Genomic DNA, 27,980 nt, shown 5'->3' on the forward strand with positions numbered 1-27,980 from the left:
TTGAGACAAATGAGCATTGTTCCTTTCGCTGCCGTTAAACAACGCAATGAACGCATGCACACTTTTTAAGTGTGAATGAATAGAAAATAATAAAACAATGTGAAGCCAATTACCTCAAAGATGATTTCCGGAACCCGACAGAAAACACCCTTCCACCTTACTCTCTCAGACACAGGCTGATTATAGCTCCTAATTGGCAGTTGCAATGTTAGTAAGATTGCTTTGGTACAGTACACCTTTTCACTAATGATTTCAAGCATTCGATTATGCAGAATTGCTCTCATTTCTCACAAAATGAAGCCAGGGTGAAAAAACAATGAAGCGAGTGAAAAAAAATTGGAGGGGAGATCGAAAATAAACAACTTGACGTAATTAACAAGTAATTTTTCCAATCAATCCGACCCTTAGCTTTGTGAACATTCGTCAGAGAGATGGTGAATTTGCTGTTGTTGTCCTAATCTATTTACAGGGTGCCGTAGGGAAGGATAGGTGGTGCCAGCTTTGCTGTTCTGCTGATGGCACAGGCCTGAGCTAACGTCAGCAGAGATGCCAGTCTCTGATGAGAGAGAAGCTGACATCCTGTCCGTGACGGAAGGGCCTTGCAATCAGTCCACATCAAAATGCTCCTCTCTGACGCTCTGAGTCTCTTTACACAGACACACACAGAGTGTTGTCGGAATTTAGCAAACACCTACTCTCAGCCTCATCCAGATATGTGTACACATGCTGACAGGCAGAGTGCCCTTAAAACATTTCTTCCTGCAAATACCATTTTAACATGTCACTCATTTTCTTGAAAAGAGAGAGAGGTCTCACAAAGGGCAAGTTGTGATAAATTTTGATGATGGCACAATTGCCTCTATATTTACCCATGGCGCTTATCAAGTTCTTTGTCTAAGTGGACATATCCCTTTTCTCTTAAATTCTCTTCACCGTTCTGTGGATCTGACAGCTGGTGAGAAGGATTGGTTATCATAAAAGTGCTGTCAAATAATTGAAATGAAGTTTGTGTAGACTTTGCAGACACTCTCTGGGAAGTATGTGAACTGTCCTTACATCTTCAATGTCTCAATCTCTCAAAGGAAACTCAATTCTACAAGGTTACTGTACCAAAACCAAGTTTTTTTTAAATCTGGGCCATAGACAATGAATGCATATTCCTCTTGCTGAGTCCTCTCAAGGCTCCCTTCTCCTTTCTCCCCAGGAAAGGGTATCTTCTTTGTGACCGAGTGCTATTTCAATGTTCTCAATGTTCCCTCATGTGGTCACTGCCATTGCAGCTGACACAGAGTAGCGGGAGATATGTGTAAGGAATGTAAGGATGGGGATTGTGGGTTTATGACGACAGTCTGCTCACGGCTCTAACCCTGCCTGTGTGTCTCTCAGGTAATGTGGATTAAACCTGCACAAGAGAGTAATCTGTGGGATTAACGTGACTGGATTGTTATTATAAAGGTTGGGATTTCAAAGGTGATTTTACAGATGTGCAGAACTGGACGTGGACATTAGATTCTTTATGAATGAAAGCAAGTAGGGAAATTAAATATTAATCGAGGCAATAAAACACAGTGCTACTTTGATTAAACTGTTGACTGGGTGTTGACAAGGTGGTTTAGCATCATGAGAGGGAAAACATGTTCCATTGCTGTACAATCACTTTGCTGAGGGACAAGGAAAGATGGCAAAGGACTCATCTAATGTAGCTAGCAATTTAGCGATGCCCTTGCTAAAGGTGGCCCAAGTTAACCGCTAGCAAAGTTAATTTCCATGGTTTGAAATTTCAAAGGTATCACCTGCTGTAATTGCTTGACTACTGCATCCATAAATCATTGTTCAGTAAGGTCATCCTATAATTTCTTCCTCCGATGCTGGCACTTATTTTCCCCCGACCCTCCTCTTCTTTCTTCTCGTTTCATCCAGCGTCGCTCGTTTGATAGATTAATTGCAGCCATCTTCAAAAACAACAAATTGTTTTTTAACATGTAATTATGTTACAAGTCAGAGTAGCCACACATATCCATGCGTCCCTGGTTGACATGACAGTGGTACATTATCCTCATCCACAGGATGTCACACGCAGATTACAACAAGCTTTCTTTTATTTACAAATGCCTGCGTGTTTGTTAATGTACCTCATTATCGGGACAACGGTTTCAGAACATAGATTCTGACCTACACACACGCCATCGTTTTAGATTCCCACTGTCGCTATATAAAGTCTTTGTCTTTTGTGGCTAAATTCGCAAACAACGTTGATCAATTACAGTTTGATGTGTCGGTATTAAAGAAGACTCTTTTGTTGTAGCAGTACAGATTTGTCGCCTACTCTAGTTGAGGAGTTCAAAGTGGTACTGCAGTGCTGGTTGGCGAGACCTGTCATATGGCGGCCATATTGGACCTCCCATCTTCTTCACAGATGGAGCCAGGAAGTGGCTTGTGGGAAGCCCAGCCCTCCTGCAAGCCTGCGATGGACACTTAATTACTTGGCTGACAGAAGTTCTCCGCCACCTGCCCACAACAGGGGAGCTGGGCCAGACCCTGACCTCCAATCCTCCACACATCTCATGGCTGAGAAAACACCCACTCTCCGGGAGATGCAGGATGAGCACATTCCACCCCAATAATACCGTCTTACACAATGCAATGCAACAGTGTAAAAAGAAAACTGAACCAAATTCATTGTTTTCCCTCCCTACCCTACCCATCCCCTTACTTCCCACCTTAATTTTCACAAGGAAATTGATCCCAAGTTAAGACAGACTCCAACTTCCGAACAACCAACCCCCAGATGTGGTGTGTTTCTTGCTTGAAGTGAACTACAGTCATGTAAGAGAGTACTGCAGGCCTGAACTACAGTCATGTAAGAGAGTACTGCAGGCCTGAACTACAGTCATGTAAGAGAGTACTGCAGCCCCCCCCCTTTCTCTCTTTCTCTTCCCCCTCCCAATGTTGCTTCATCCATAACAAGCCGGATGATCTAATGGACTTAACTCACTAATTACCACTTCCTGTCCACCCGCACACCTTTAGAACCCTCCTACTGTGCTCCAGACGCTGGCAAACTTGGACAGGAAGAGCCAACTTATTCCATCACAGGCAATTTAGCGCATGGCTGCTTCCTAAGTTGTGACACATTCCCCTCCTTAACGAGCAGACATGTGGCTGTAAACTACACGACACTCGGCACTGCTGTGCAACCAGCTTACGCTCCACAGACACAGACTACAACCCGGAACACCAAAACACATAATCCTGAGGTTGTGTAGCGAGTATTCTGTCAAAGAAACAACCACGAAAACAGGTGGATCTGTACAAGTGTGCCCTCTTGATGCACGCTTCATTAGCCAGGCACACAGTGTAGGACTGTAACAACATGCAGGGCGTCTGTTTACAGGGTCTGGTTTGGACAGAGAAAGACATGGACGACTGCCAGTTGTTTTCAGAATTGGCACTTGACTGATGTATGATCGGGTGTGTGTTTCACAGTTCTGGAAGGGGGAAATGTTGGAAAGTGTATTATTGCCACCAACCCATAATCGCCCATGGTGCAGGAGCTCTGAGGAAGTTCCGGGTAATTACAAGTACATGCACGTTGTACAGTTGGCAGGCATAACATAGCCTAACCGTTGCTTCTTAGTTTCAGTCTTGTTTTACTGAAGGTTACGACAAAAGGTTTATCCATGCCCTTCGGTAATCCTTATGCACACATTCTGATCAATATTCAGCAGATGTGCCAAGAGACTTTGCTAACATACTGTTACGTAAACATTGATTGTGTTGGCTAATGGTGACCTAGGAGAATGATATGGTGAATGATATGCTCTGACCAAAGGATGCAGGAACTTGCCTTAGGATGATTCAGAGTAGCAATGTCACAACATACTTTATTCCTACTGTTGCATACGTTCACTGGCTTGTAGGCTGGATGAAACTGAGCATGTCAGCTCTTTAGGATGTGGAGCCCCTATTATAGACAGCTAGTCAGGTACAGTCGAAGCCCTTCCTCCAGGTAATGATGAATAAGTGTTCATGTAGGTAGAGGATGTTCTGAAATTACAATTATTCCAGGAGAAGATGTACCACCAAGCTGCAATTAGAGCCCACTCAGGGGATTTACAGCCCTCTATTTTATTATCAAATTTCTCCAGGCTCCCGTTAATGATCAACACAGTGAATTGAGTCTCTCTGCCTCTCTCTCTCTCTGCCTCTCTCTCGCTCTCTCTCGCGCTCTCTCGCTCTCTCTCGCGCTCTCTCGCTCTCTCTCGCTCTCTCTCGCTCTCTCTCGCTCTCTTTCACTCTCTTTCACTCTCGCTCTCTCTCTAGCTCTTTCTAGCTCGCTCTCGCTCGCTCTCTCTCGTTCTCTCTCGCTCTCTCTCTCGCACTCTCTGCCACTCCCTCTCTCTGCCACTCTCTCCTCTATCAATCTATGTGCCTCTCTCCCTCTCTCCCTATCTCTGCAACTCTCCCTCTCTCTTTCTCTCTCCCTCCTTCTCTCTCCCGCTTTCCCCCCTCTCCCTCTCTGCCTTTTTCTCTCTCTGCCAATCTCTCTGTGTCTCCCTCCCTCCTCCCCCCTCTCTCTCTAACTCACCCTGGTGTGTCTCTGTGTTTTTCTATTACTTCCCTCAACACTTGTGCAGAAATGAACAGCTCTACTTCAGGCTGTGTTTCTGATTATGTTAATACCAGTGCAGTGACTGTGGCTTTGCAGTCTTGTGTGGGCTTTTAAAGGGTAAGCCTACACAGCACCTTGTTGCTGATGCGTTTGGTGCCATGGGTGTTATGCACATTAGTGATTCTCACAGAATCTAAGATGAGATATACTCTGTGTTGTGTTGTGTGAACCAGTTCTGAATTGCGAGTAATTGGGAAACAAGCTTTGAAGAACACAACAAACAACAACATGAAAATGTCTCAGGTAACACATGCAGTCAGCACTAATCTAAAAACAATAATGTTCAATCGACAACTTTCTTTGATTAAATCAGTTTCTAGACGCATAATGCATAGTTTAATATATTTTACAAACTTGCATTGCTGTGATGTCCAAAACTCAATCAGACCATTTGTCAAAAATTCAGACAGTCCAGTCACACATCACTTAGAACAGCCAGGGACATGTGATATGATCCCTGTATAGCTCATAGAGACTGATTAATAATAGGTGGAGGACTCTGGGCGTCGGTGGAGACTGTTCCAGTTCTTTCCGTGGTTGTGTCTGGCCTCTCCTAACAACATGATCCGTATCTACGGTCTACAACATCGCAGAACCCAGGTCAAAACCAGCTGTCAGCCATGATTAAAAGATCCTGGGTCTGTGTAGTGTGTGTAATGGAATTCCATAATTCCCAAGTGTTAGAGTAGAGCGAGAGAATGTGTTTGTGTGTGGGTGGGTGTGTGTGTGACTACCACTAAACACACACACACACACACAAATTACCCAAGCACTTCTTCCTTGTCGAAGGTAAAGGTGTAGTTTCTTTATTATCACCAATATGCAGCAATGCTAGGAGCAATCACTTTTATGTTAGGACCCCCCTGGGCAAGAAGATCACCTAGGAATCCTAGGAGTCTAAGGAATCTTTCATTCTCTTTCATTCTCGCTCCATCTTCCCCTGTCTCCCTCTCTCTCCCTCCCACTCTTTCTCCCTCTATCATCCTCCCTCCCTCTATAAACGCGGTGCACAGTCTCTCTGGGCTGCAGAATAACCTTTCACCTCTCTGAGCTTTACCCCCCCACCCCCTTAGGAGGGTGGCAGTATGGTCCTGTCCTCTAGACTGGACCTCTGTTAAGGTTAGGGTTAACAAATGGAGAAAGAGTGCTGCACAGATGCTTTCTAGGTTGGCTTCAGAAAAGGAAAAGCCAGAAAAGGCACACACCAAGTCTTTACTAAACCTAACTCTACACCTACCCAAATACACTTCCTTTTCCTGCCTCCTGTCTTCTCTCGCCTCACATTGAACAGGAACACAAAGCAGGAAGGAAAAGGGCCTTCATGAGTTGGTTGTCAACACTGACATCTCCTAGTCTTTTTTTTTCCTACCTCTCTCTCTCTCCCTCTCTCCCTCTGTCCCTCTCTCTCTCCCTCTCTCCTCTCTCTCTCTCTCTCTCTCTCTCTCTCTCTCTCTCTCTCTCTCTCGTGTTCTCTCTACCTCTCTTCTTCCTGTGGATGGATTGATGGGGAGGATTGCCTGATGATAGCAGGACAGAGTCAGGCTGGGAAGACGGGTGTCAGACAGGGCTGGTATGATCTAGCCTGTTAGAGACTGTCAGAACACCGTGTGAGACGAGCCTCTTACACGAGACCTACACCTGCACCAAGAGTTCTATCCTCCTTATTCTCACTCACTCTCTCGCTCTGTCTATGTCTGTCAGTTACTACTTTCCCTCCACTATCTCTCTCTTTCAGTCTCCCTTTCTCTGTCTCCTTCTCTCTCTCTTTCCCTGTCTTTCTCTCCCTCTCTCCTCTCTCTCTCCATTCATTTCTCTCTCGCTCTGTCTATGTCTGTCAGTTACTACTTTCCCTCCACTATCTCTCTCTTTCAGTCTCCCTTTCTCTGTCTCCTTCTCTCTCTCTTTCCCTGTCTTTCTCTCCCTCTCTCCTCTCTCTCTATTCATTTCTCTCTCACTCTTTCTCTCTGTCACATGACAGTGACATGTAACACGTTAATGCTTCCTGTTTCAGGAACATGTCACTTATAAGTTGAAGTCCAATGTTTCTCATGAAACATCAGGAAATGAGCTAGCATAAAAAACAAAGGTTTACCTGTTTTATCTTTGTCTTCCTAAGTGTTGATTGCAAGCCGCATAGTATTCTTGAAAGTTTGAAAAACAAACCTGCCCCAATGCAGATTACATTATTTAATCTATAATTAATTCAAGATACACTTTCTCCCTCTCTTTAAACTTTGATTTGACCTTGTAAAAAAAAGAAAAAAGAATTGGGTTGAAACTCCAACAGTGAATCAATTAATTTTTGATAGAAATGTGCTACAAAAGCACCCTGGTGCAACATGAAAGCAAGCTAAGAAACCAGAGCTCCTGTTTTCTCCTACAGCATGTTGTAATTCTCTCTCATGTTGACAGGGTAGAACAAATTATATTGGTTCGGCTTCCACAAGCATCCAGGATTAACTTCCAAGGAGGTAAATCTTTTGAACATTTGACTGCTGATCTAGAGGTTGCAGGTTCAAATCTCTCCTTGTATAAAAGCCTCTGCTAAATGAATACATTATCAACATAATTATCGTCCCAAAAACTCTGGACCTGTGACAGTAAAAGAAGGATGTTGAGGTGACTCAGACAGTGAACTCATTATTGTCAGCATGTTTTCAAAAATGACCATGGACTTTAACACACACACACACATATATATCCAGCCCGATTGTCTCCTGCTGTCTACCTTCTCCTCACCCCCCCACTCCGACCCCCCACTCCCCACTCCCCCCCCACTCCCCACACACTCCCTGAGCCCCTTCCTCCCCATCTCCCTCGCCCGAACGTCTCCTGGCTGATGTCTCCGGAGGGACTGGGGCGGGGCGGTGTTGATGCTGGCGCCTGGCCTTAACGCAGCCCGGGGGAGGCTCCATCATGCGGGCTCAGGGGTCTCCTGGGCCCCCCGCCCTGCCGGGCTCTGCTCTGCTCACCAGCCTCACCACCAGGCCCCTGGTGGCCTCTCCCACTGCAGCACAGACCCCTGTCCTCCACACACGCTCACGCACACTCACATGTACAGATGCTCAAACACACACACACGCACGCTCATACACACACACATACACCCACATGGACAGATGCTCACACACTCACCAGCGGTATCACATCATCAGATCAGCCCGTCTGTTGAACACACTTCTCTGTTATGGATCAATGTGATCCTTTCTGACGCAGAGTCCTTTCAGACTATGTGTACTGCCTAGGGTTGTAGATATAACTTATTTTCTTAGTAATACAATCTCCAACATATAGTGTTATTGTCTGTGTGTGTGTGTCTAAGATGAGTGAGTATGAAAGTACCTCTTGATACATGTTAAGGGATAAATAAGACATATTACAGGAATGGATGAATACAGATGGAGAGAGAATGAAAGAGAGAGCAGTAGGCTGTTCCTGTTGTCTCCTCAGTCGTCCACTTACAGTACTCCTCCATCCTCCATTAATTTCTCCCCAAATATCAACATCTGGGTATGTTTAACAGCACAGTTAAGTAAACAAGCCCTATGGACAGCCAATTCTCCCTCTCCCTCTCACACTCTCACACTCTCTCTCTCTCTACTTCTGTCTCCCTCTCTCCATTCATCCCTCCCACAGTCTCATCCGCAGGTCGTTGGCGTGGGCCCGGAATGTCAGCGGAGCTAGCGTGCATCACTATTAATTAGCCAGGCGTTTTCTCATTAGCGCTAGCCAGCAGACAAACAGAAAAAGAAGGCAGGGAAGACACAGAGGGAGAGAGTTGGCGGGGAAGGACTGTGCTCTCTCATGCTTGCTAACAGCCTCTGGCCTAAAACGAGTGGATCTTTCTCTCCTCTCTACCCTACCGGTGTCTCTGTGAACTGAGGGGGAGGGACAGCAAAGGTGTCTGTGTGTGTGTGCATGTCTGTGTGTGTGTGTGTGTGTGGGTGTGTATCCTAAAGTGTTTAGCGGTTGGCGCTAGCGGCGTTGGCTAATTCCACAGCTGCTGTAGTTTTAGACGGAACGGCCCTGACAGGTTTTAATGATTCTCCATCAGGACGAGGTCCTAATGAATTCTTTATCTGGGAGTATTCTGTCTTTTTGGACAGTGATAACATTTGTATTGGCGCAGTAAGCAGGAGTCAGCAGCATTCTAACACAGTGGCTGGCTCTGGCCTGCACCCCTCAGCACCTGGGCATCAGTGTTATTTAAAGAACCAAGGGCTACTGCAGAGAATGTTCAACCACTGGCTAATGTTTGTTGTGTGTGCGCGCGCGCGCGCGCGTGTGCATAGGTGTTTGTGAGCAAACTTGCGTGTTGAACATACACCATACCTGTCTGAGTGCGTGTGAGTGCTTGTCTCTCCGCCCGCAAGGAGAAAGCTTGCCCTCTGGTGAGCTGTCACCAAGTGCGTCGGTAGCAACAACAGCCGAGGAGCATTTTGCATGACAGGAACCTGAGGGTCGGAGGGGGCAAGTTCATTAGCATATTCACTCATCCAAACGCGAGAGTGGTGAGCAGTTTAGGGAGAGGCCTCCAGACACTCAGGTTCCTGTCACGGTGTCCAGCTCTTACGAATTTTACATGTGGAGAGAGGCCGGTGTTTGAGTGTGTATGTGTGTCGGCGTGTGACCTGCTACAACTGTATAAAACATGATTTGTATTATTTTGTGCCCCATTCTCCTGTTCCTGTTCCACTTTTTAAACTCTTCTAGTCAGACAGCTTGCTCAGCCAACTCTCACCCTTCACACACACACACACACACTCATTCTCCGATGTCCTGTTAGTTTCCACAGTAGATCCCTGATAAGTGACATGGTGATGTCAAGGGCAGTAGTGAGGTAATCGATGTGACTGGAGGCTGACCATGTGACTGCTAGGACAGGAGGCTAAACCAGCAACCACAACACACATGAGAGGCCCTGAACCATACGCAGATGCAGGAAACCACAAACACACACACATATCCAAGTGTGTAGAAATACCATGGACTTGACTGCCAGCGCAAGCTTCATGTAGTCTATATTGGGAACCCCTTCTTGACCTGCCCTGTCTGCCGAAGCGAAATAAATGCATATTGTAAATAGGGATGCAAACCCTTCACCTAGCCTGAGTGAACTCGTCTGGTCTTTTCCCTCAGTCCTGGTGCCTCACAGAAAGCGTTTCAAGTGAGGGAGGCGCAACAAAACCATTGAGGTCAGGTCAAGTTTGAAGGCTAGAAATAAATGTGTCAATTTTTTTGTATTCATCATAATGTACGATTTATACATTAAACTGTGGTTGGTAAATCTACGTGCATTCATGTCTGTCAGCGTACTGGTGAAGATTGAGCCTTCTTGCTTCCAGTACTCTGAGCAATATCATCCATATGTATGCGCCCATGCTCAGCCCAGCCACGATCAAACGTAAAGAAGATTCATTCAAAGATTTCACGACACGTTTCATGTTGACGTTTCGATCCAAGTCAAACGTACAGTAACATGATGCTGTAGGATCAATCACTGACAAATACCCTTCGATGTCATGTCCCATCCGGTAAACACAAGGCCCAACATGGTCTTTGATCAAAAGGGATGATTGAAGTCTGTGATGTCTGTCTGAGGAACGTTCATGTGGTCAGGACTCCACCAAGCCCTTGACTTTATCTGCCGCGTGACAGGTGAGCCTCGTCTGATTGGATGTTTCAATTAGGATTTTCCCGGCCACTCTGCGACAGCAGGAAGCTATTGGAGGGAGATGGATTGTTTCATTTGTTCCCTGCCCATGGGTGCTTCTGATTGGCCACGTGACCTGCCTCCGATCTGCATGTTAATCGCCACAGCGATTACGTCGGCAGAATAGAAAAGCTACATGTGATTAATGAAGAAACTGATAGCCTCACCTGATAACAGTGTCTCGTCTGAGAGGAGTTGCTGCCTTCTCTTCCTAACATCAGAAGGAGAAGAGAGGGAAGAGTGATTTATGGTACGGTAAGCTGGCCCTGACTGGGGCACAAACATAGCTTTTCCAGTGAACACGGTGCGATGGACGACTGCAGTGTTGAGGGGGTTCTGCCCTCCTTCAGAACCATGATGGGAAGAGGAGGAACCTGCCTCCTGCTGATCTGAGTGTGTCAGAACATGCAACTCTGGAACAACCCTGTCATCATGGATTCTCCCTCTCACTCTCTCTCCCTCTCTGTCTCTCTCTCTCTCTCACACTTTTTTTTTTCCCTTCATTGTTCAGTCTCTCTCTCTCTGTCACCCTCCGTCCCCCTCTCTCTCTCACAGTCAAAGATGATCTCTCTCTTTCTCTCTCTCGTTGTCCCTGTCCTCCCATTTTCATTTAACTGTCTCCCCTCTCTCCCCTCCAGTCTAATTTATCAAATTCATCTTCCTGTCCTCCTTCAACGCTCCTTCTCTAACCCCCCTCCCTCCTCTAACCCCCCACCCCCCTCCCTCCTCTAACCCCCCACCCCACCCCCCTCCCTCCTCGTGCCTCCATGATAATGTCCCCTTTCTTCAGACTCCTTACAAGGCCCATAATAGCCCCCATGATAGCCTGTTGCTAGACTCGAGTCCAACCCTACAGGGACAAGGGGGGGGGGGGGGGGGGGGGGGCTGATTCCCCCTCCCCCCCACCCCCCTCCAGACGCTTCCTCTGGCCCATCTGAACATGGAGAATGATTTCTGATGGCTCAAAGCCCGGACAAAGTTTCCACAGCTATAGAGGGGCTCGGAGGAGTAGGGCAACATGTTCATATTAAGCCACAAAAGAGTGGGCTGGCACAATTACATCAATTTCCACTGTCCTCAACACAGACCCTGAAGGCCTCTGCTTCGCTCAAATCTCATGGAGCTAGCCAACATGTGGAATGGCTGTCAAATTCTAACTTAGCAGATACGAGGGTTAATCACATTTGGTTGGGTAGAGACGGAGAATAACGACTAATTCAAGGAACTCCTCTGCCAAGAAAATATGATTGTTTATGCCCTGTTCTATGTGAGATTAACGTCAAGTGTACAGTGTGTCGACAGTGCTTCAGGGAAATTCACTTGAACTGTCAACCCTGAGACACCCCCAACCCCAAGTCTCTCCACACACACACACACACACACACACACACACACACACACACACACACACACACACACACACACACACACACACACACACACACACACACACACACACACACACACACACACACACACACACACAGACACACACACAGACATCTGTATTGCTGTTCTTGAGGGGACTCACATTTTAGCCCCCGTTGAAAATCCTGTTTTCCCAACCCTAACCCTGAACCCAACCATATCTTATTATCCTGCATCTATTCCTAAATCCTAATCCAAACCCTTAATGTAATTCTAACCCTAATACTAATTCTAACACACACACACACACAGACACACAGACACACACACAAACAAACACGAAACACACACCAATGAGTGAGTGTGTGTATTTGTCCTTAGTTCAGTATCCAGTATGGGATTCTGTCTTGGTGAGGGATAGGAGCAGGTGCCACATTGAGTTCCCAGTAGATCAAATGAGCCATGTTATTAGGGAGGTTATCTGTGGAGGTAGCAATCCAAGGAAATAGATCAACCACAGCAAACACAGGTTAACGGCAGCACCAAGACAGAGACTTCTGCAAGAGCTTTTATCTTGCCAAGTCAAAAACACATTCTGTTGCACAAAGACTTATACCATGGCTTAATGATGAAGTTGATGATTACAAAAATAAAACGTTTTAAGGTACACTGACTGTGTTTGATTGTGTTGCTGCCAAGTTGTGCCAGTTCAGATGGTAATTATTAAATGAAATATGTCTTGCCCTGATGGGATATATTTTTAAACATGCCCATTAAGTTGCATCGTTTTTTGCATTAGTTATGCATTTTATTGATATTGTAGTGTAAAATGGTCTGTGCACCAGGTGCCAAAGTCAAGAAAATGGATGTGTAGAGTCTAACATTGGTTGTATGGAGCAACATAATGAGTAGCCCCAAAACAGAACTCAGTCCTGCTCCTTGACTCTCAACAAATGACAGTCCTGAGCTTTGACTCTCAAACACATGACTAAGGCCTCAACTTTGACTCTCCAGCTGAAAAAACACTGTGTTGGCTTTCTTAATGCTCAGCAGAGGGTGAAACCCTCTCTGTGACTGATCATCGCTGGTCCTCACCCTTAACACAAAGTTTTGACTCGACAATCAGATAAACAGAACAGATTAGATACCGCCCTTCTGCCTCTGCCTCTTGTGAACTTAGTTTGTTCTCAGCAGGACTTTGGAGTAGATCTAAAGACCTCAACCTTTTTCAAAACAAGTCGGCTTTTTAACAAGCTCTGTGGCTGGTTGAAGAAGTTGCTCTTTGTTTTTCTGAAACATAAATTAACACATGCTCACAAGGGCACCCCATGAATAAAATATGAGCAGCAATGTTCAGTAATGAAGTCACGATGAGGTTTAGAAGTTGAGACTTTATGGCAGTAAAATGTGATCCAACTAATTATCCAGACACTAGTTTCCGATGTGGATACTGTCCTTAAAAGTACTTTTCTATCCTGACAAGGTCTCAGTTAAGACTGATAAGAATGAACTGCATCGCTATGCAACTACCATGACACATCATTCCATGTATGGTGCGTAAACAAAAAGGTTCTGATGTTGTGTTCCTCTTCCTTCCTCTTCTCCCCTCAGATGGGCCCCTAGGGCCACGAGGCCTGGTGGAGGCTACGGAGATGTGCACACAGGAATGCCTGGTGTTGGGCCACTCAGACAACTGCTGGATGCCTCCCACCCTCACCTCCTACCAGGCCAAGTCCCCTGTGTCCAGCTTCGCCTCCCCCAAAGAGTGGGGCCCCAAAGACAAACTCCTCAACGGTCACACCCTGACCCGGACCTGGAAAAACGACGGAGGGCGGGACCAGTTTGGGGACAGGAAGCAGTTCGGGAGCGGTGAGGGACACTTCAACAGCCCTGGTCACATGGCTGACATCCCATTGGCCAGCCTGAAGTCTTATCAGCCAACCACTGGGCCAGAAAGCCCCAAGGAGCAGCAGCTATAGGAAGTGTCATGGTTTGGCTCCACTCTCTCACATCTGAACACTGCAGATGCTGCTTACGCTACACACATGCTCGGCTTGTCTGTTTTCTTTCCTAAGTAGTTTTATCTCATTGAAGTTGACGCTTCAGCAGTGTAATAGTTACATGTACCATGTAGGCCAATAGACTAGAGCTTATGCAGTGTGTGCTACGGTCCGACTTTTACGATGGCGCAAGACAGGTTTTCACATCCCGTCTCATTTGGTTGAAGGATTTCCTCAAACAGACTTTTCTTTTTATTACTTTACATGTTCTTCACTTCCGGACAAAAAGGTGGAAAAAAGGTACTTTTTGCAAATGAAGGAAATGAAGATTGAGCGCATTTATTCAACAGATAAACTCTATTAAGGCTGACCAATATATTCCAATATTGTGACGTGGTTGTTATTGAGTTGTTCGGGACTATATTAACCTATACAATCAAAGAAAAATGGAGTTATAATTAAGAAAGCGTTGTTCTTATAACACTGTTAGTGGACTCTTGTATAGTCTGTCATTGTCCCTGTGTTTGTAAATAGGACTTACTACTAACCAATTTTATGTACCTGTAATAATCACATGGAATAGATCATGGATCGTGACTGTTGTCCGTTATGCTTTCTCCATCATGCTTTGGGGTTTTGGTCCTGTGTGTCGTCTCTTGGCAATGGCTTGAGAAAGGGTGGTCATCGAGTTGTAAACCAAGTGTAAAGTTTCAGGCTCTCAAAAAAATAAATAATAAAAAATGGAAACCTGTGCACCAACACATATTTTCAGACATGCACAGCATTGCCCCCCAAAACTCTCAGCTTTCGTTCAACTATGGCAAACTTATTTTTTCAAAACTGTTTTCTACTATTGATGTGTATGCTCTATTTCTAAACTAGGGTAATGAAAAGCTTGGAATCATTTCCTCTGAAAAAAAAGATTTTAAAAAAAGTGTTCAGTACGATTCAACAGCAATATATTTGTAAATGGCTAAATGTTTTATCAGATTATGATCTCATTACTGTAAACATTTTCACTGAGATTGTTATTTAATTGAGTGCAATTGCACAGTATATGATTGCAACATAGTTATTTTATTTTCCATAAACACGAGCATCGTTTCCACCGAGGGGAGGAGTGTAACTTTGGACTTCTTGTGTCGTGCCTTCATGATGTCCAATCATTCTACACGCTTCAGAGGAGACAGAAGTGGGCCCGATGCTTAGCATTTCCAGTGGTTAAATGCCTTATGCACATAATGCTTGCAACGTTTGGGCACATAATCAAACAGAACAGAGTGGAAAAATAGGAGGAGTAGAAAAATCAAGTCCTTGAAAAGAAAGAAAAAACACAAGAGGCATGTGCAAGACATTTTTCATCCGACCATCATGGAACGTTTCATTTTGTTAACACTCTTAAGAATGGATTTCTTTCCCCTGTTTCTATGGCATGGAGGGTGACACAAAGGAAAAGCATGCTGAAAAAAATGATATAGCTTTAAATTTACTTAATTAATTTTGTCTCATGTTTATTTTTTCCCCAGAAAGACAATTAATTTGTACATTGAGAAGACATTGAGTTTGTACAGCACTTTCATGTTTTATGTCACAGTACAAAAAAGTCAAATGGGTGGGAGTGACGTGCTTACCGCAGTATGTGTGTCAGTAGTGGGGGTGTGTGGCATCATAGATATTGAAACAGTTACCCTTGTTACTACTCTACAGGTATACAGCTACTGCAATAAATGTTTTAAATATGTAAATGCTTGTTGGTGTGTGTATATCCTTTTAGATACACAAATCATTTGGAGCACTGTAAATTGTATGCACCTTTACAGGAAAGTCCTTTACAGGAAAGGTCAGTTAACATTAACATTTAGTCATTTAGCAGACGCTCTTATCCAGAGCGACTTACAGTAAGTACAGGGACATTCTCCCTGAGGCAAGTAGGGTGAAGTGCCTTGCCCAAGGACACAACGTCATATTGCATGGCCGGGAATCGAACCAACAACCTTCTGATTAAAAGCCTGACTCTCGATTATTATAATTTGTTGCTACTTGACTTGACTGAAACATGATTGAAGTGAGCTGTACATATAGCCTGCTTATGTTAACTAAGAGATTCCACGTTCCTGTGCAGTTGAGGCGTTGCCCTCGTCTTTTAGGAAGGGGCACCATTGAATCATGGGAAACACACACTCTGTACTGCTTAGTGTGCCATTCATGGTGATTTATAGTTCACTGACCTCCATCTGTTTCTGTTACTGGTTCCCCTACCCAGTATGCTTAGCTCTGGGTTGTTTACATTCTGTGCTGGTTTTGCTCCTCAACTTGCTGGCATTATTACTGGGAAAATTAAAGTGCTTGGTAGCACAGCCAGTAATAAAGGTCCAACCCAGTGGTTGAAGTAATTATATTTCTTTTCTTCCTTTTGGTTTCTCTGTTTCCTCCACAGTTGATATGTTTATCAGCTGTCCCCCCATGGACCTGCTTAAATTCTTATTTGCCACGCTAGCTATCGACGTGGGCAAGGATAGTTTCTGAAAAGCTTCAAAGCTAATTGCCTTAGAAGTGTGAGAGGGAAGCAAATTAGTGTCACACCACAACGAGAAGCGAAAAAAGGTTCCCAATCGCATAGCCTTCCATATAGCTTTGAGAATATATTTCAGATGGGAGAGAGGAAGTCTCCAAACACACGAGTGGAACTGAAAGTTCAGCAGGGAATCTGTTTCAGCAGGGAATCTGTTTCACACGAGTAAGACTTTAAAGAAAGAGATGAGGGTCTATTCACACAGAATAACTAATAATGATAAGCTTACTTCTGTACGTGTTGACGTTTAAGAAAGTTCACAAATAAGGGTTGGAGGTTTCCAAAAAATATTGACTTGTGTTGGTCAATTCAGAATTCTAGAAAATTTACAATTCACGCAAGTTTAAATGAAGAAATATTGAATTGTACCATATCAGCACCATGGACAGCACCAGCCTTCTGTCTTTGTTTCAGGACCCCGGACAGTAACCCTGAGATAAAGTGAGTTGCAAATGTGTCGTAAACATGTAGAATGTTTGTTAAGAGTGCCTTGACAGTATTTCAACAATTTTGATGTCAATATAAGCATCAATAAGAGCGTCTGCTAAATGACTACATGTAAATTTAATATTTGAGAAGAACATCAAGGATTATGATTTTTGCACTTGCCCAGTATACGTTTTGCAGGGTTAAGTTTGAGTTAGGTTTGTTTAAGGTTGAAGCAACCTGAAGCAAATGTTGTAACAGATGAAATATTGAATGGTATTGGCTGCTTCTGTTATACCAACAGCCACACACCAGAAAAACAATTATCTGCAGGCGAATCAGTAATAAGGGATTTCAATGACTTTTAGCAATCATTGAAATTCGCAATCCTTGTTGACAAATGCAAAACAATATACTAAAGCCTAACTCCTAAAGATCCTGCCATCAACAGAAGAGGTTGCCATACACAAACGTTTCGCAAATTAAGTGTTAGTGATTACAATATTGCAGCAGAGCCTAATAAGCATGCAGCAAAACAGTTGTTCATTAAAATGCATAAAATAATATTGATGTTGGCAATGCAGTCCTCTCTTCCTTTCTTGACGCGTCCTTTCAGATGGGATTCAGCTGGGACTACGGTATGCATGGAAACCAATTCAATTAACTGTGAGTGGGAACCATTTCCCATCTCAGAGAAACTAATTGGCTCTCTGACTTTAGTGTGCGCGTGTGTGTGTCTGGGTGTGTCTGTGTGTGTGTGTGTTTAGTCATAATGCCTCTTAACTGTGGAGCAGTGCTACTGTAAAAGTGTCAGACACACACCTTCCCGTGTAAACAGACCAATCCAGACTATCCGGAGAAAAGAAAAATGTCTCAGTCAATGGAGAAGCTATCCTGAAGTAGATGCTTTAAGTGTGAGAATTGCATTATTAGTCTGCAGCTAGCCCTAACTTCATGAGTTACATACCTACCCCACCCTTTAACCTTAATTATAAGGAAAGTGTCACTATTGAGATTCCAAGAATTTACTCTGGAAACCTTCTGACAAACTGCCAACATCTACAGGCATCAGGATAATTGTGCTCTGGGACATCATCGTTCTGAAGCAGGACAGGATAGACTGACAGATACATACATATTTCAGTGATCATGAGCTTGTGATTCAGCATATCACCCGTTGTCAAGCAGGACAGATGGTTAGATTGGAACTCTGCAGAATCGTCAAAGTCAGCAGGAATCAGACCTCAGCACGGATGGAGTCCTCTCTGGCTTGCTTCCCCGCAATGCACTGCTATTTTGACCCGCCCTTCTGCTATACCCAACACTTCCACAGACATACCAGGAGAGAGGGAACTGGGGGGGGGGGGTCCAATTCAGGAGAGGAGGATTGCGGAGAGGGAAAGCCTTGACCATTTCATCACGGGATAATACCTTGGTGAGGATCAATGGCCTGCTGGTTCCTGACAGATAGAGCCATTCTCAAGGCCCACAGGCCATTTAGAGAGAGACACGATAGCTACACAAAGGACAGACTGTCGCTTCAACCTCAATGAAGGCTGATTCACAGTAGCACTGTGGCAGATGCATCTATATGGTGTCCCCCAACATGCGCACCGCCCAACCAAGCCAATCAAGGAACAAACACTCCCCAGACCAGGAGCGTGGAACCCTGAACAAAAGGGCTGGGATGAGCGTGTGAGAGATGGAGGACAGAGAGATTGGTGATCAACTTCCCCCAAGCCGAGATGGGGGTAGTGAGTGGAGACTTGGGGGAGTGGGTGAGGGGGACTGAGGAGGTGGAGTGGGAGTGAAGGGAGAGCAGGAAGGGGATATTTGTACACTGGAGAGACAAGGACACAGAGGGAGAAGAACCACCCAAGGAATCAGCCCTCACCCCCCCCTGAGCCCTGAAGAGGCTACCCCAAAAGGAATTCTGTCTGTTATAGCAGCCATTAAACACAGAAAATTGGGTTGCAGAGTTGTTAGACCTTGTGTCTGCCCCCAATTCGACCAAATCGCAAATGGCTCCACCAACACCTCCAATGTTGTGTGTAATGTGTAGAAAATCATTCCATTAAGCGTCGGTATGAGACACTCCCAGAGAGAAGAGTGACTGCATGACTAACGTACTGTATGTCCATCCTCGTCAGTTAATAGCTCCAGAGGATAGTCCCACTGGACCCACAACTCAAACAACCAAGTCTCTTCCTGAATCCTGTGTGTCGGACGCGTGATGTCCCAATGCTCGCCCCCGTCTCCCTGTCTGAACTGACATGGAGTCAAACTGAACGGCATTTGTCCCCAAGACGTTTCATTTGCACTTGTTACCCCAGAGCCCAGCCAGCGTGGGCTCCCTCCACCTGTCTGTCTGTCTGCTGCAGTCTGTCTGCTGCAGTCTGTCTGTCTGCTGTAGTCTGTCTGTCTGTCTGTCTGTCTGTCTGTCTGTCTGTCTGTCTGCTCAGTCTGTCTGTCTGCTGTAGTCTGTCTGTCTGTCTGTCTGCTGTAGTCTGTCTGCTGCAGTCTGTCTGTCTGCTGTAGTCTGTCTGTCTGTCTGCTGCAGTCTGTCTGTCTGCTGTAGTCTGTCTGTCTGTCTGCTGTCTGTGTGTCTGTCTGCTGTAGTCTGTCTGCTGTAGTCTGTCTGCTGTAGTATGTCTGTCTGTGTGACTCACAGTCCGAACATGAACACTGCACCCTGGTAATGACTTCAGTCGATGGGCCTTGGAGGTAACGTACTCATTCCCATTCTCCTGTGGACCGCTGGTCATTACTGAGCCTTGTCCAACGAGTGATACTCAGGTGTTACTAGGAGGAGTTGGAGAGGTGGGGAAGAGGGAGGGATGGGGTCTTACAGCAATCAGGTCTTGATAAAAGATAGTAGGACGAGGAGGGGCAGTGTAGGGGAAGAGAGGGGAGAGAGGGGAGGTGTGGGAGAGAGGGATAGTGACAGTGTAGGTGGGTGAGGAGTGCAAATTAAAGGGAGGTGGGGGTTGGGTGGCAATTGTGAGGAGGAGAGACACAGGTAACATACATCTTTGTGGGCACCGATAACGGCTGCCTCGGTCGGTATCTTTCGGCCAAAGTAAATTCCTTGTCTGTGCATACTTTCATGGCGAATAAAAACCCATTCTGATTCTGGGGGTCTCTCTGTGTCCATCTCTTCGTTAAGATTGGCTTTATTCTCTTCTGAGATCGGATTAAGCATTGCACCTTAGTTTTCTAATCGGTGTCTCAGCTGTGGTTAGTCAAGGCGGATGGCTGTGTGTGTGTGAGTGGGTTTTGGAGTTGTAAATCTCATACCGCACAGTTACCACACAACTCAGAGTTACACAAAAGACTGTGGCTTCAGTCAGAGTTCCATGCTGAACTTTATGTTCACATGTACATTACATTGTATACATTGGTATTCATCTAGTAGATGCTTTTATCCAAAGTAACATATAAATCATGCATAATGTAGGACCACGTGTGTACGATGCTACTGTACACTCCAAGTGTCTTTGCTATGCTCCACTCCCTACTGTCCCTCGCAGTGAGCGAAGAGCAAGATTTTTTAGACGATGAAGACAATAAAACAGTGAGACTGTAAAGTGGGGTCTTGCTTCTGTGGTGATGGATTATTTGAGCAGTGAAAGGTATTGATTGGCCGGTTGGAGAAGGGCCAATAGTGAACCCACCCAGAGCTGAGGAGATGTCAGGCTTTCACTGATAACTATTAACCTCTCAGTTGCAATGTCAACTGATAGGCAAGCTCCCATTAAAAACAACATAGGATTAAGCACAGTGTCAAGGTCTTTGTAGTTCTTGGTTTGGATCCTTCTTACATAAAATAATGTGATGGGTGGATTTATGGTTGTAGCCACGACTAAGAACTGTTGATTTTGAAAGCACTCTACAAAATGTGATTGTGATGCATATTGGCTTACTATGATGGCTTACTATGATTCAAATGGATTGAAAATAGAACACTCCTTGGTGGTATGAAAACATTCTGCAATTAAATGTAATGAGAAAAGTGGAAGCTTATTGCTTCCTACTACAATAAGCAACATCACTTATCCAGTACACCATTACTCCTAACACTGCTCAAATATTCTCCTACATGTACAGTCTGACCTCTTCTCCCCGTTTAAACACATCTGCTTATGCAGATGTGATATAAATTACAGCTTATTATTATTAAATAAGAACATTTTATAAAATAGATTATTATACAGTATTTTAAAGAGTGAAATAGTATTCTGTTCAGTATGAGCGGGCTCGTTTGATTCCAATATAGCTCTTCAATTCAGTTTCCATTCAGTTTTCTCCAACTGTTCAGCTACAACTTTTTACTGCTCTACACATAAAGGGGACTCTAAAACCGATTACTAATGTGTCTGTTTTTCACGTCACAAACTAAATAAATATCTCCAATTTCGACCTGGCATTAATTAGGAACTGGTTCAGGGACAAGTCGAAAATAACACTGCATGAAATGTTTGTTGGACCGGAAAAAGAGCTGATTTCGAAAGTTCTGGATGAGAACAAGTACAACTGTCAGCTCCATAATGGTTCAGTTTCATTCTGACATTTTCAAACATTCCAACTCTGTCTTGCAAAAAAACATGTGTTCCACAGGATCTCGAACAATTCAAAACATACTTAGCTGATCTTTAAACAAGGTAGAAGCATATTCAGCCAAACAGCTGGCTAGCAGTTGTTGAACTGAAAAGATCAGCAAACCAGCTTGGTACATGAAGTTTTACCCATTTTGTCTCAAAAGGTGTCACTGAGTCCCTCATCAGTATCACTTCCACCATCTCTCTCCCACTCTGGAGTTTGAATTAGAGTCGTTCAACTCATGCATGCAGCAGACACCTTTCATAACACATCACTTAAGCCAGCAACACCTCTGGAAAGATAGCAATTTGATGGAGTGGTGGGAAGTTAGTGTGATCAGATGTGTTGAGTGAGTTTAACCATTTAAACTCTGTTACACACATATACATGGAACATGTAGCATGTAGTGGCTTTGAATGTATATCTGAGATGTCCTGCTTTGTGTGTGTGTGTGTGTGTATGGGGGTGCGGGTGAATGCATGTGTATGAGTGTGTTTCCGCTACAACCCTTTGGGGCTCCACTAACAGAGATTCAATCTGAAACAGACAGGTGTGTCTGTTGTCTGTAAATCACAAACAGAGAGAGACTCCTTCCTTTCAAGCATTCAACCTCATTTAATTCCTCGTAGACACCAGCACATCCGGCTTGAGCTAACTAGTCCGAAGGCTTGTTTTTGCAGGTGCCCGGGTTTGGAGACGCATGAAAGAGGCTCCCGTTCACGCTTCACTGAGCTACGCTCGCTGCAGTGGCATACTGCCTGGCGTCCACCCCAGCTCTCCTTTATCCCAGCCCCCCTTCCCCAACCCAGCTCTCCTACCCCCCCACCCCTACCCTCTCTCCCCACCCCACCCCACCCCACCCTCCCACCTAACTCTGATCTTTTAATTACACTGTCTGGCGAGATGAAGCTCACTGAGGCGTCCAGGGGTGGGGGTCTGGCACGACAGAGAGAGAGCCGGATCAGGGACTAGGGATGGGAGTTGTAGTCTTCCTGTCATCTGTAAAGCTTGTTTGTTTTTGGCCTGAAGACTACATGCCGTTTATTCCAAAATGTCATGGCTGACTGCGGTTTTGCATGACAGATGATGGTGCTCATACGGAAAACATGGTTTTCTTTTGTTGAGTTACGATTGTATACAATTATCATCGACCACCATTCTGAGATGTGTCATTTTGGATATGAAATTATTCATGTAAGTGCAAAATTGTCAAGACGCATGGAAAATATTCAGTTACATATATTCCCTGATGTCAGTCTTACATCTTGCTTTCAACTGCAGATGTTAGATTGACACTATATCGATGTGGCTGTCATGGGTTTATATCCCTCGGCCACCCCTCCGGGCTCCTCAGAAACATATTTCTAAATTAGATTACACTGTTATCAATGCCCTGGTGGGGGTCTGCGGTCAAGGCTTTCTCTAAAAGCCACGGGGCTCTCTAATCAAGATTTTCCCTCCAGCCTCACTCTCATAATTGAAATCAAAATTCCATTTTTGAGCTATACAGTATATGAGACATATGAAATGTTCACTGTCACTTCACCTTTTGACTGAATTAAAATGGAATTAGGAGGTAATTGTGGAGGCTTTGGGGATTATATTATTTAACCAGGAAGTCTTTTGAACACCTGAAAGACTAGACCGAGATAAGCGATTCCTATTAAAATCCTTCCTGACAAGACTGCAGCAAAGCATTACCAGAAATAAAGAGCTTTTCCTCGTTCATATGCTAATTATTGGACAGGGAATTTTCACTGGTTTCCTCAGTGACATTTGATTTGGAGAAGATTGATAAATGAACACGCAATATCAGTAGCAGTGAAGCGGCGTATAATAGTTTTTGATTAATTGTGAAAAAATGGTTTATTCTATTTAATGAGGGCTTCATCTTTGAAGCTGGAGTGTGTTTTATGTGTGGGCTCTGGGAATGTGTTTTTGCTCTGGCGGTAGAGACAATCTGGGTTTACATGTGGTAGATCCTCACCTCGGTTTTCTGTTTTGCCAGGGGCCCACGTGTTCCAATCCCTCCCATCACAGGGGCCCATGTGTTTCAATCCCTCCCATCACAGAGGGCATTGGGTTCCAATCCCTCCCATCACAGGGGGCATTGGGTTCCCATCCCTCCCATCACAGGGGCCCACGTGTTCCTATCCCTCCCATCACAGGGGCCCACATGTTCCAATCCCTCCCATCACAGGGGGCATTGGGTTCCCATCCCTCCCATCACAGGGGCCCACGTGTTCCCATCCCTCCCATCACAGGTGCCCACGTGTTCCAATCCTTCCCATCACAGGGGCCCACGTGTTCCCATCCCATAGTATTTTCTGTATAGAATATCTTGAACAAGTCTGTTCAGTCCATGCATGAATGGGAACAATTTATGCAGATGTACAAATGCCTCAATCAGTTTTTCAATACATTCTTAGCTCTCCATTAGAGATGTGTCATCTGCAAAAATGACTTGCACTTTAATTATTTCAGAGGTCATCACGATCAAACATTAACCTTGAACCTGTCTAGGCAAGTATATGCTAAGCACATCGCTGAAAAGCAATTCAATAAAGCAACTGACTTATCGCCAGCTCTTTTGGGAGACAACGCTAGGAGATTAAATGTATGATTGATCAGTGATATATTTTTGTAGTCTGATGGTGGAATTGTCCAGTTGTAAGTGCTATGAATTGCTTGCTTTTGTAAACAGTTTGGACGCCATTTTGCATGTCAATCTCTACCCGGGTCACGCAAGCACATAAACACTCATTGGTTAATTATTTATGTGCCGTTTCTCTCAAATTTTAACATGAGCATTTACATTGTAATGAAGTTCTGCTATCACTAATGAATCTTTTTTCCGTGAGGTCTGTGCCCCTAAAATAATATAAATGGAAATAACTAAATTGTTAATTCACGTCGATTTAAAGATGGTTTTCAGGCCTGATTTAAATGCCTATAGAGAAATGAGAACGAACTGGGTTATTTTTGCCCTTATAATTGAAGCCTAGAGGGTTTACTTTCCTGGAATGTTACTGAGACCATCACACTGAAAAACACGCTCAAGAACTATTCCAATGTCGTTTTTATTTGGGAAGTTAGAACTTGATATTTCTTGATTAAACTGGTTTGATTTAACAGGACTCTGTCCTATGTTATTTCACCCTCCACTGCTGAAAGAAGGGTTTTGGCCATTTACTTTGTATAAGAAACCAAGAGAAAGCTTAAGCCTTATTAGTGGACCTTTCTAGAAAATGTTCCTTACAATCTGAGCAACATTCCGTGTTTCAGCTGAGAGCAAACTTACTCGGTTCTCACAGCATGTTCCTATATCATAATTAGGCTGGGTAAAGCCTCAGTCCCCCTCTCAGCCCTATTCAAATGACGAGGGCTGTTAGATATTATGCCACACATCCCCCCCAGTGAGATTTAGATGAAGTAAAAGGCGGGTATTGTTGAGACAAAGAGAGAGAAGATCAGGTCAAGATGGAGATAAAGAGGGATTTGATGTGTCGTGTGGAGAGGATGTGTACCGGTTCAGGCCATGGAGAACGGACGGACGATAATTATGCAGTTTTTCTTTCGTTCTGTCCGGTGCTCTCTCGGGATTACTCCAATGAACATGGGCCTTGCATACAGATGTCCCAATTAACATGGCGACCGCAAATGCACAAACGCACTCAATTAAGAAGAATGACTGAATTCCAACTATCACAACTATCCAATAGCACAGCGGCACACCTTCATCCTTAGACTATCATCTTTCTGCTGTCTTTTTTAATACGATTCTCTCTCTGCCTTAGTTACTTCATTCATGCTGCTGTTATGCACACCCCTCCACCTCCCCATCTCGATTGCCAAATCTCCCCAATCTAAGCGATTTCTGCCGTGGAATGATAATTACTCAATGTCACCCATTTCAGAAAACTTCTTGTCATGTCAGGATGGGAGATTTTCGCATCAAGGTGTCCACAGTCACACCCACACACCTGTCATTTGCATAGAATACTGCTGGACGTTTGTGACAAATGCCCTGTAATTCAGCTCAACCTATACATGAAACCACTAGTTTTCAACGGTCAATATGGTTCTCAATAGTCTAATATTTTGCCTTCTATGTCATTTCACTACAGTCTCCAAATAACGGATGTGTGGTGCTACAGAAGTCACCTTCATGTCTGACATCCTCTTGTTCCCAGTCTTTTGTTTATTCCTACGTGACCAGTTTAACTTTTGGCAGTTCAGTCAAGACAATCATGTATTACATTTGTGCATTTATCAATACCATGACATGGAAATAGGTTTGACTTTGGCGGAGTGGATGATCTAAGGGAAGCGCTCCCTGCCTCCTCGATGTGGCACATACATGACATATGAGGCAGGGAACAATAGAGATATAATCCCCCGGATGGTTAGAACATACAGACGGCAAGGGGGAGAAGGGGATGGTGGAGGGCAGCAGCAGCACTGATCATACCACAACCGGGGTTAAAGACGCCTTATCGGACGTGGCCCATTGGGCTTGTGCTGCTAACACAGGTGTGGTAATGAGCGGTGGACGCGTGCTGCCCGATCAATCTAACTGTAAATGTAGGAACAGCATTCCGGTTCTTTGTGATTGCAGTTTAAATGGTTAAAAAGGAGGTACAGTGAAAATAGAACGACACACAGCAACCAAACAATGCTTTCAAAGTCTGTATTTGACAGTGTTCTATTCTGTACCCTATTGTAGAAGTGTATTTCAACTCTATTGTAGTAATAGTTAGCATTTTAAGTAATTATCTTAACAAAACAGAATGAATAAAGCTTCGATGTGTGGTGTGACAGTGAGACATGCGTATGTCCTCAAAGCGTAGAGATGGCAGACAAAATATGAATACTCTTGTTCAGGAATCCTGTATCATAGAGAGACCGAGAGACTGATATACAGACAGATATTTTATTCATGCCCAAGGTGAAATTGTGGCCTTGCTGAAATAAAGTCAATGCAAGTTATGGATAAGGAAACACATGTTTATCCACAGGTTTTGAACTAGTTTTCATCAGGCTATTCACAAGATACTCAAGCAATAGTTTGCTGTAGAAAGTCATAATGTAGAACTATGCCCTTCTGATTGTTGATCCTCTGTTGTACTTTTTATATGCACATTTCCACATCACTTTGGATAAAAGGGTCTGCTAAATAAGTAAAAATGTCAATGTAAGAAGCACTCAATAGACAAGTGACACAATTGTTGAATCACAACACGAATACAGGATAAAGTTCAGTCCAGTGGTGGTCCATCTTCTCTATATCTGAATGCTGTAGGCAATCTACATTACATTACATTTACATTTAGTCATTTAGCAGACGCTCTTATCCAAAGCGACTTACAGTAAGTACAGGGACATTCTCCCCAAGGCAAGTAGGGTGAAGTGCCTTGCCCAAGGACACAACGTCATTTTGCATGGCCGGGAATCGAACCAACAACCTTCTGATTAATAGCCCGACTCCCTAACCGCTCAGCCAGCTGACCCCATCCACAAGAACAGCTATGTCTCCAGTCCCTGTCTCCCTCACAATCTTCTGCATTCTCGTGTCAAGACGGCAAGGATGAGAAATGACTGGTCGTGACCTTGCGCCTCGCTTGTAATCTCCTTTGTGCAAATTACACTCTCATACTTTCGGAATATATTGTAATTAGGCATATGTATTCTAACGGGCCAGTAAGATATAGTTCCTCTCTAATCTCTCATTTATATGCAAAGCAGCACAGCTAAAGAGCTTAGGCTTTCTTCAGTCTTAAGGCTCCCTTTTCCCCCTAATCAACTTACTTTTTTTCATCCCCAATCCCTTTCTCTAGCTTCGTTTCGTTTGGCTGTGTTTTGGTTCAAAAGCAGGGACACATACTATTTTGGGGGGAGGTTATATATTTGTGTGTGCTTGTGAGATAACTCATCTGCAACAAAAGGGAATGTATTAGTGGTCGTACCTATGAATAGTTGAAAGATTGATGTCGTCTTTGTACAAATAGCGAAACATCTAAACACCAAAAACATACAGAAAACTGAGCAATCTTGCAAATCTTTAGGCCACAAGTTAAGTGAGGCCTGACCCAATGTGCTCATTATCACTAGGAAGAAAATAACTCAACTTTACTGTACACAGTGAGGGCAAAAATAACATACTTTTACCTTCATCGTCTCTTAAAAACACAGTATAGTCAATACACCTGCCATTCTGGAGTTACTGAGGCACTGAGGGTAGTGGTATTCATATTCATTTACATTTACATTACATTTAGTCATTTAGCAGACGCTCTTATCCAGAGCGACTTACAGTAAGTACAGGGACATTCCCCCCGAAGCAACTAGGGTGAAGTGCCTTGCCCAAGGACAGAACGTCAATTGACACGGCCGGGAATCGAACTGGCAACCTTCAGATTACTAGCCCGACTCCCTCACCGCTCAGCCATCTGACTCCATATTCCACACAGACCAAGAACTCTGAGCTCGCCTATGCCTCCTCTCATAAATAATTTGGTGTAGTGCCTTCAACCATTTGAAATTAAGCTCCAAACAAGTTCATTTACTCCCCGACGTGTTCAATTGATTTCGCACCTCGACTTCAAAGAGTGTTGCAGGCAGCAGGGGTTA

At 44.3% G+C, this 27,980-nt stretch overlaps 1 protein-coding gene across 2 annotated transcripts in view; it reads left to right on the top strand.

Moving 5' to 3' along the window:
- LOC136966370 (protocadherin-9) overlaps positions 1-13,732 on the top strand; it is a 136,671-nt gene extending 122,939 nt beyond the window's left edge. For both annotated transcript variants that reach the window (XM_067260871.1, XM_067260870.1), the window contains one exon: positions 13,365-13,732. In XM_067260871.1, coding sequence (XP_067116972.1) covers positions 13,365-13,732 — 368 coding nt within the window. The remainder of the gene's footprint in view (positions 1-13,364) is intronic.
- Positions 13,733-27,980: the final 14,248 nt, after the last annotated feature.

This window comes from Osmerus mordax, chromosome 22 (genome assembly GCF_038355195.1).
Source record: "Osmerus mordax isolate fOsmMor3 chromosome 22, fOsmMor3.pri, whole genome shotgun sequence".
NCBI classification, from domain to species: domain Eukaryota; kingdom Metazoa; phylum Chordata; class Actinopteri; order Osmeriformes; family Osmeridae; genus Osmerus; species Osmerus mordax.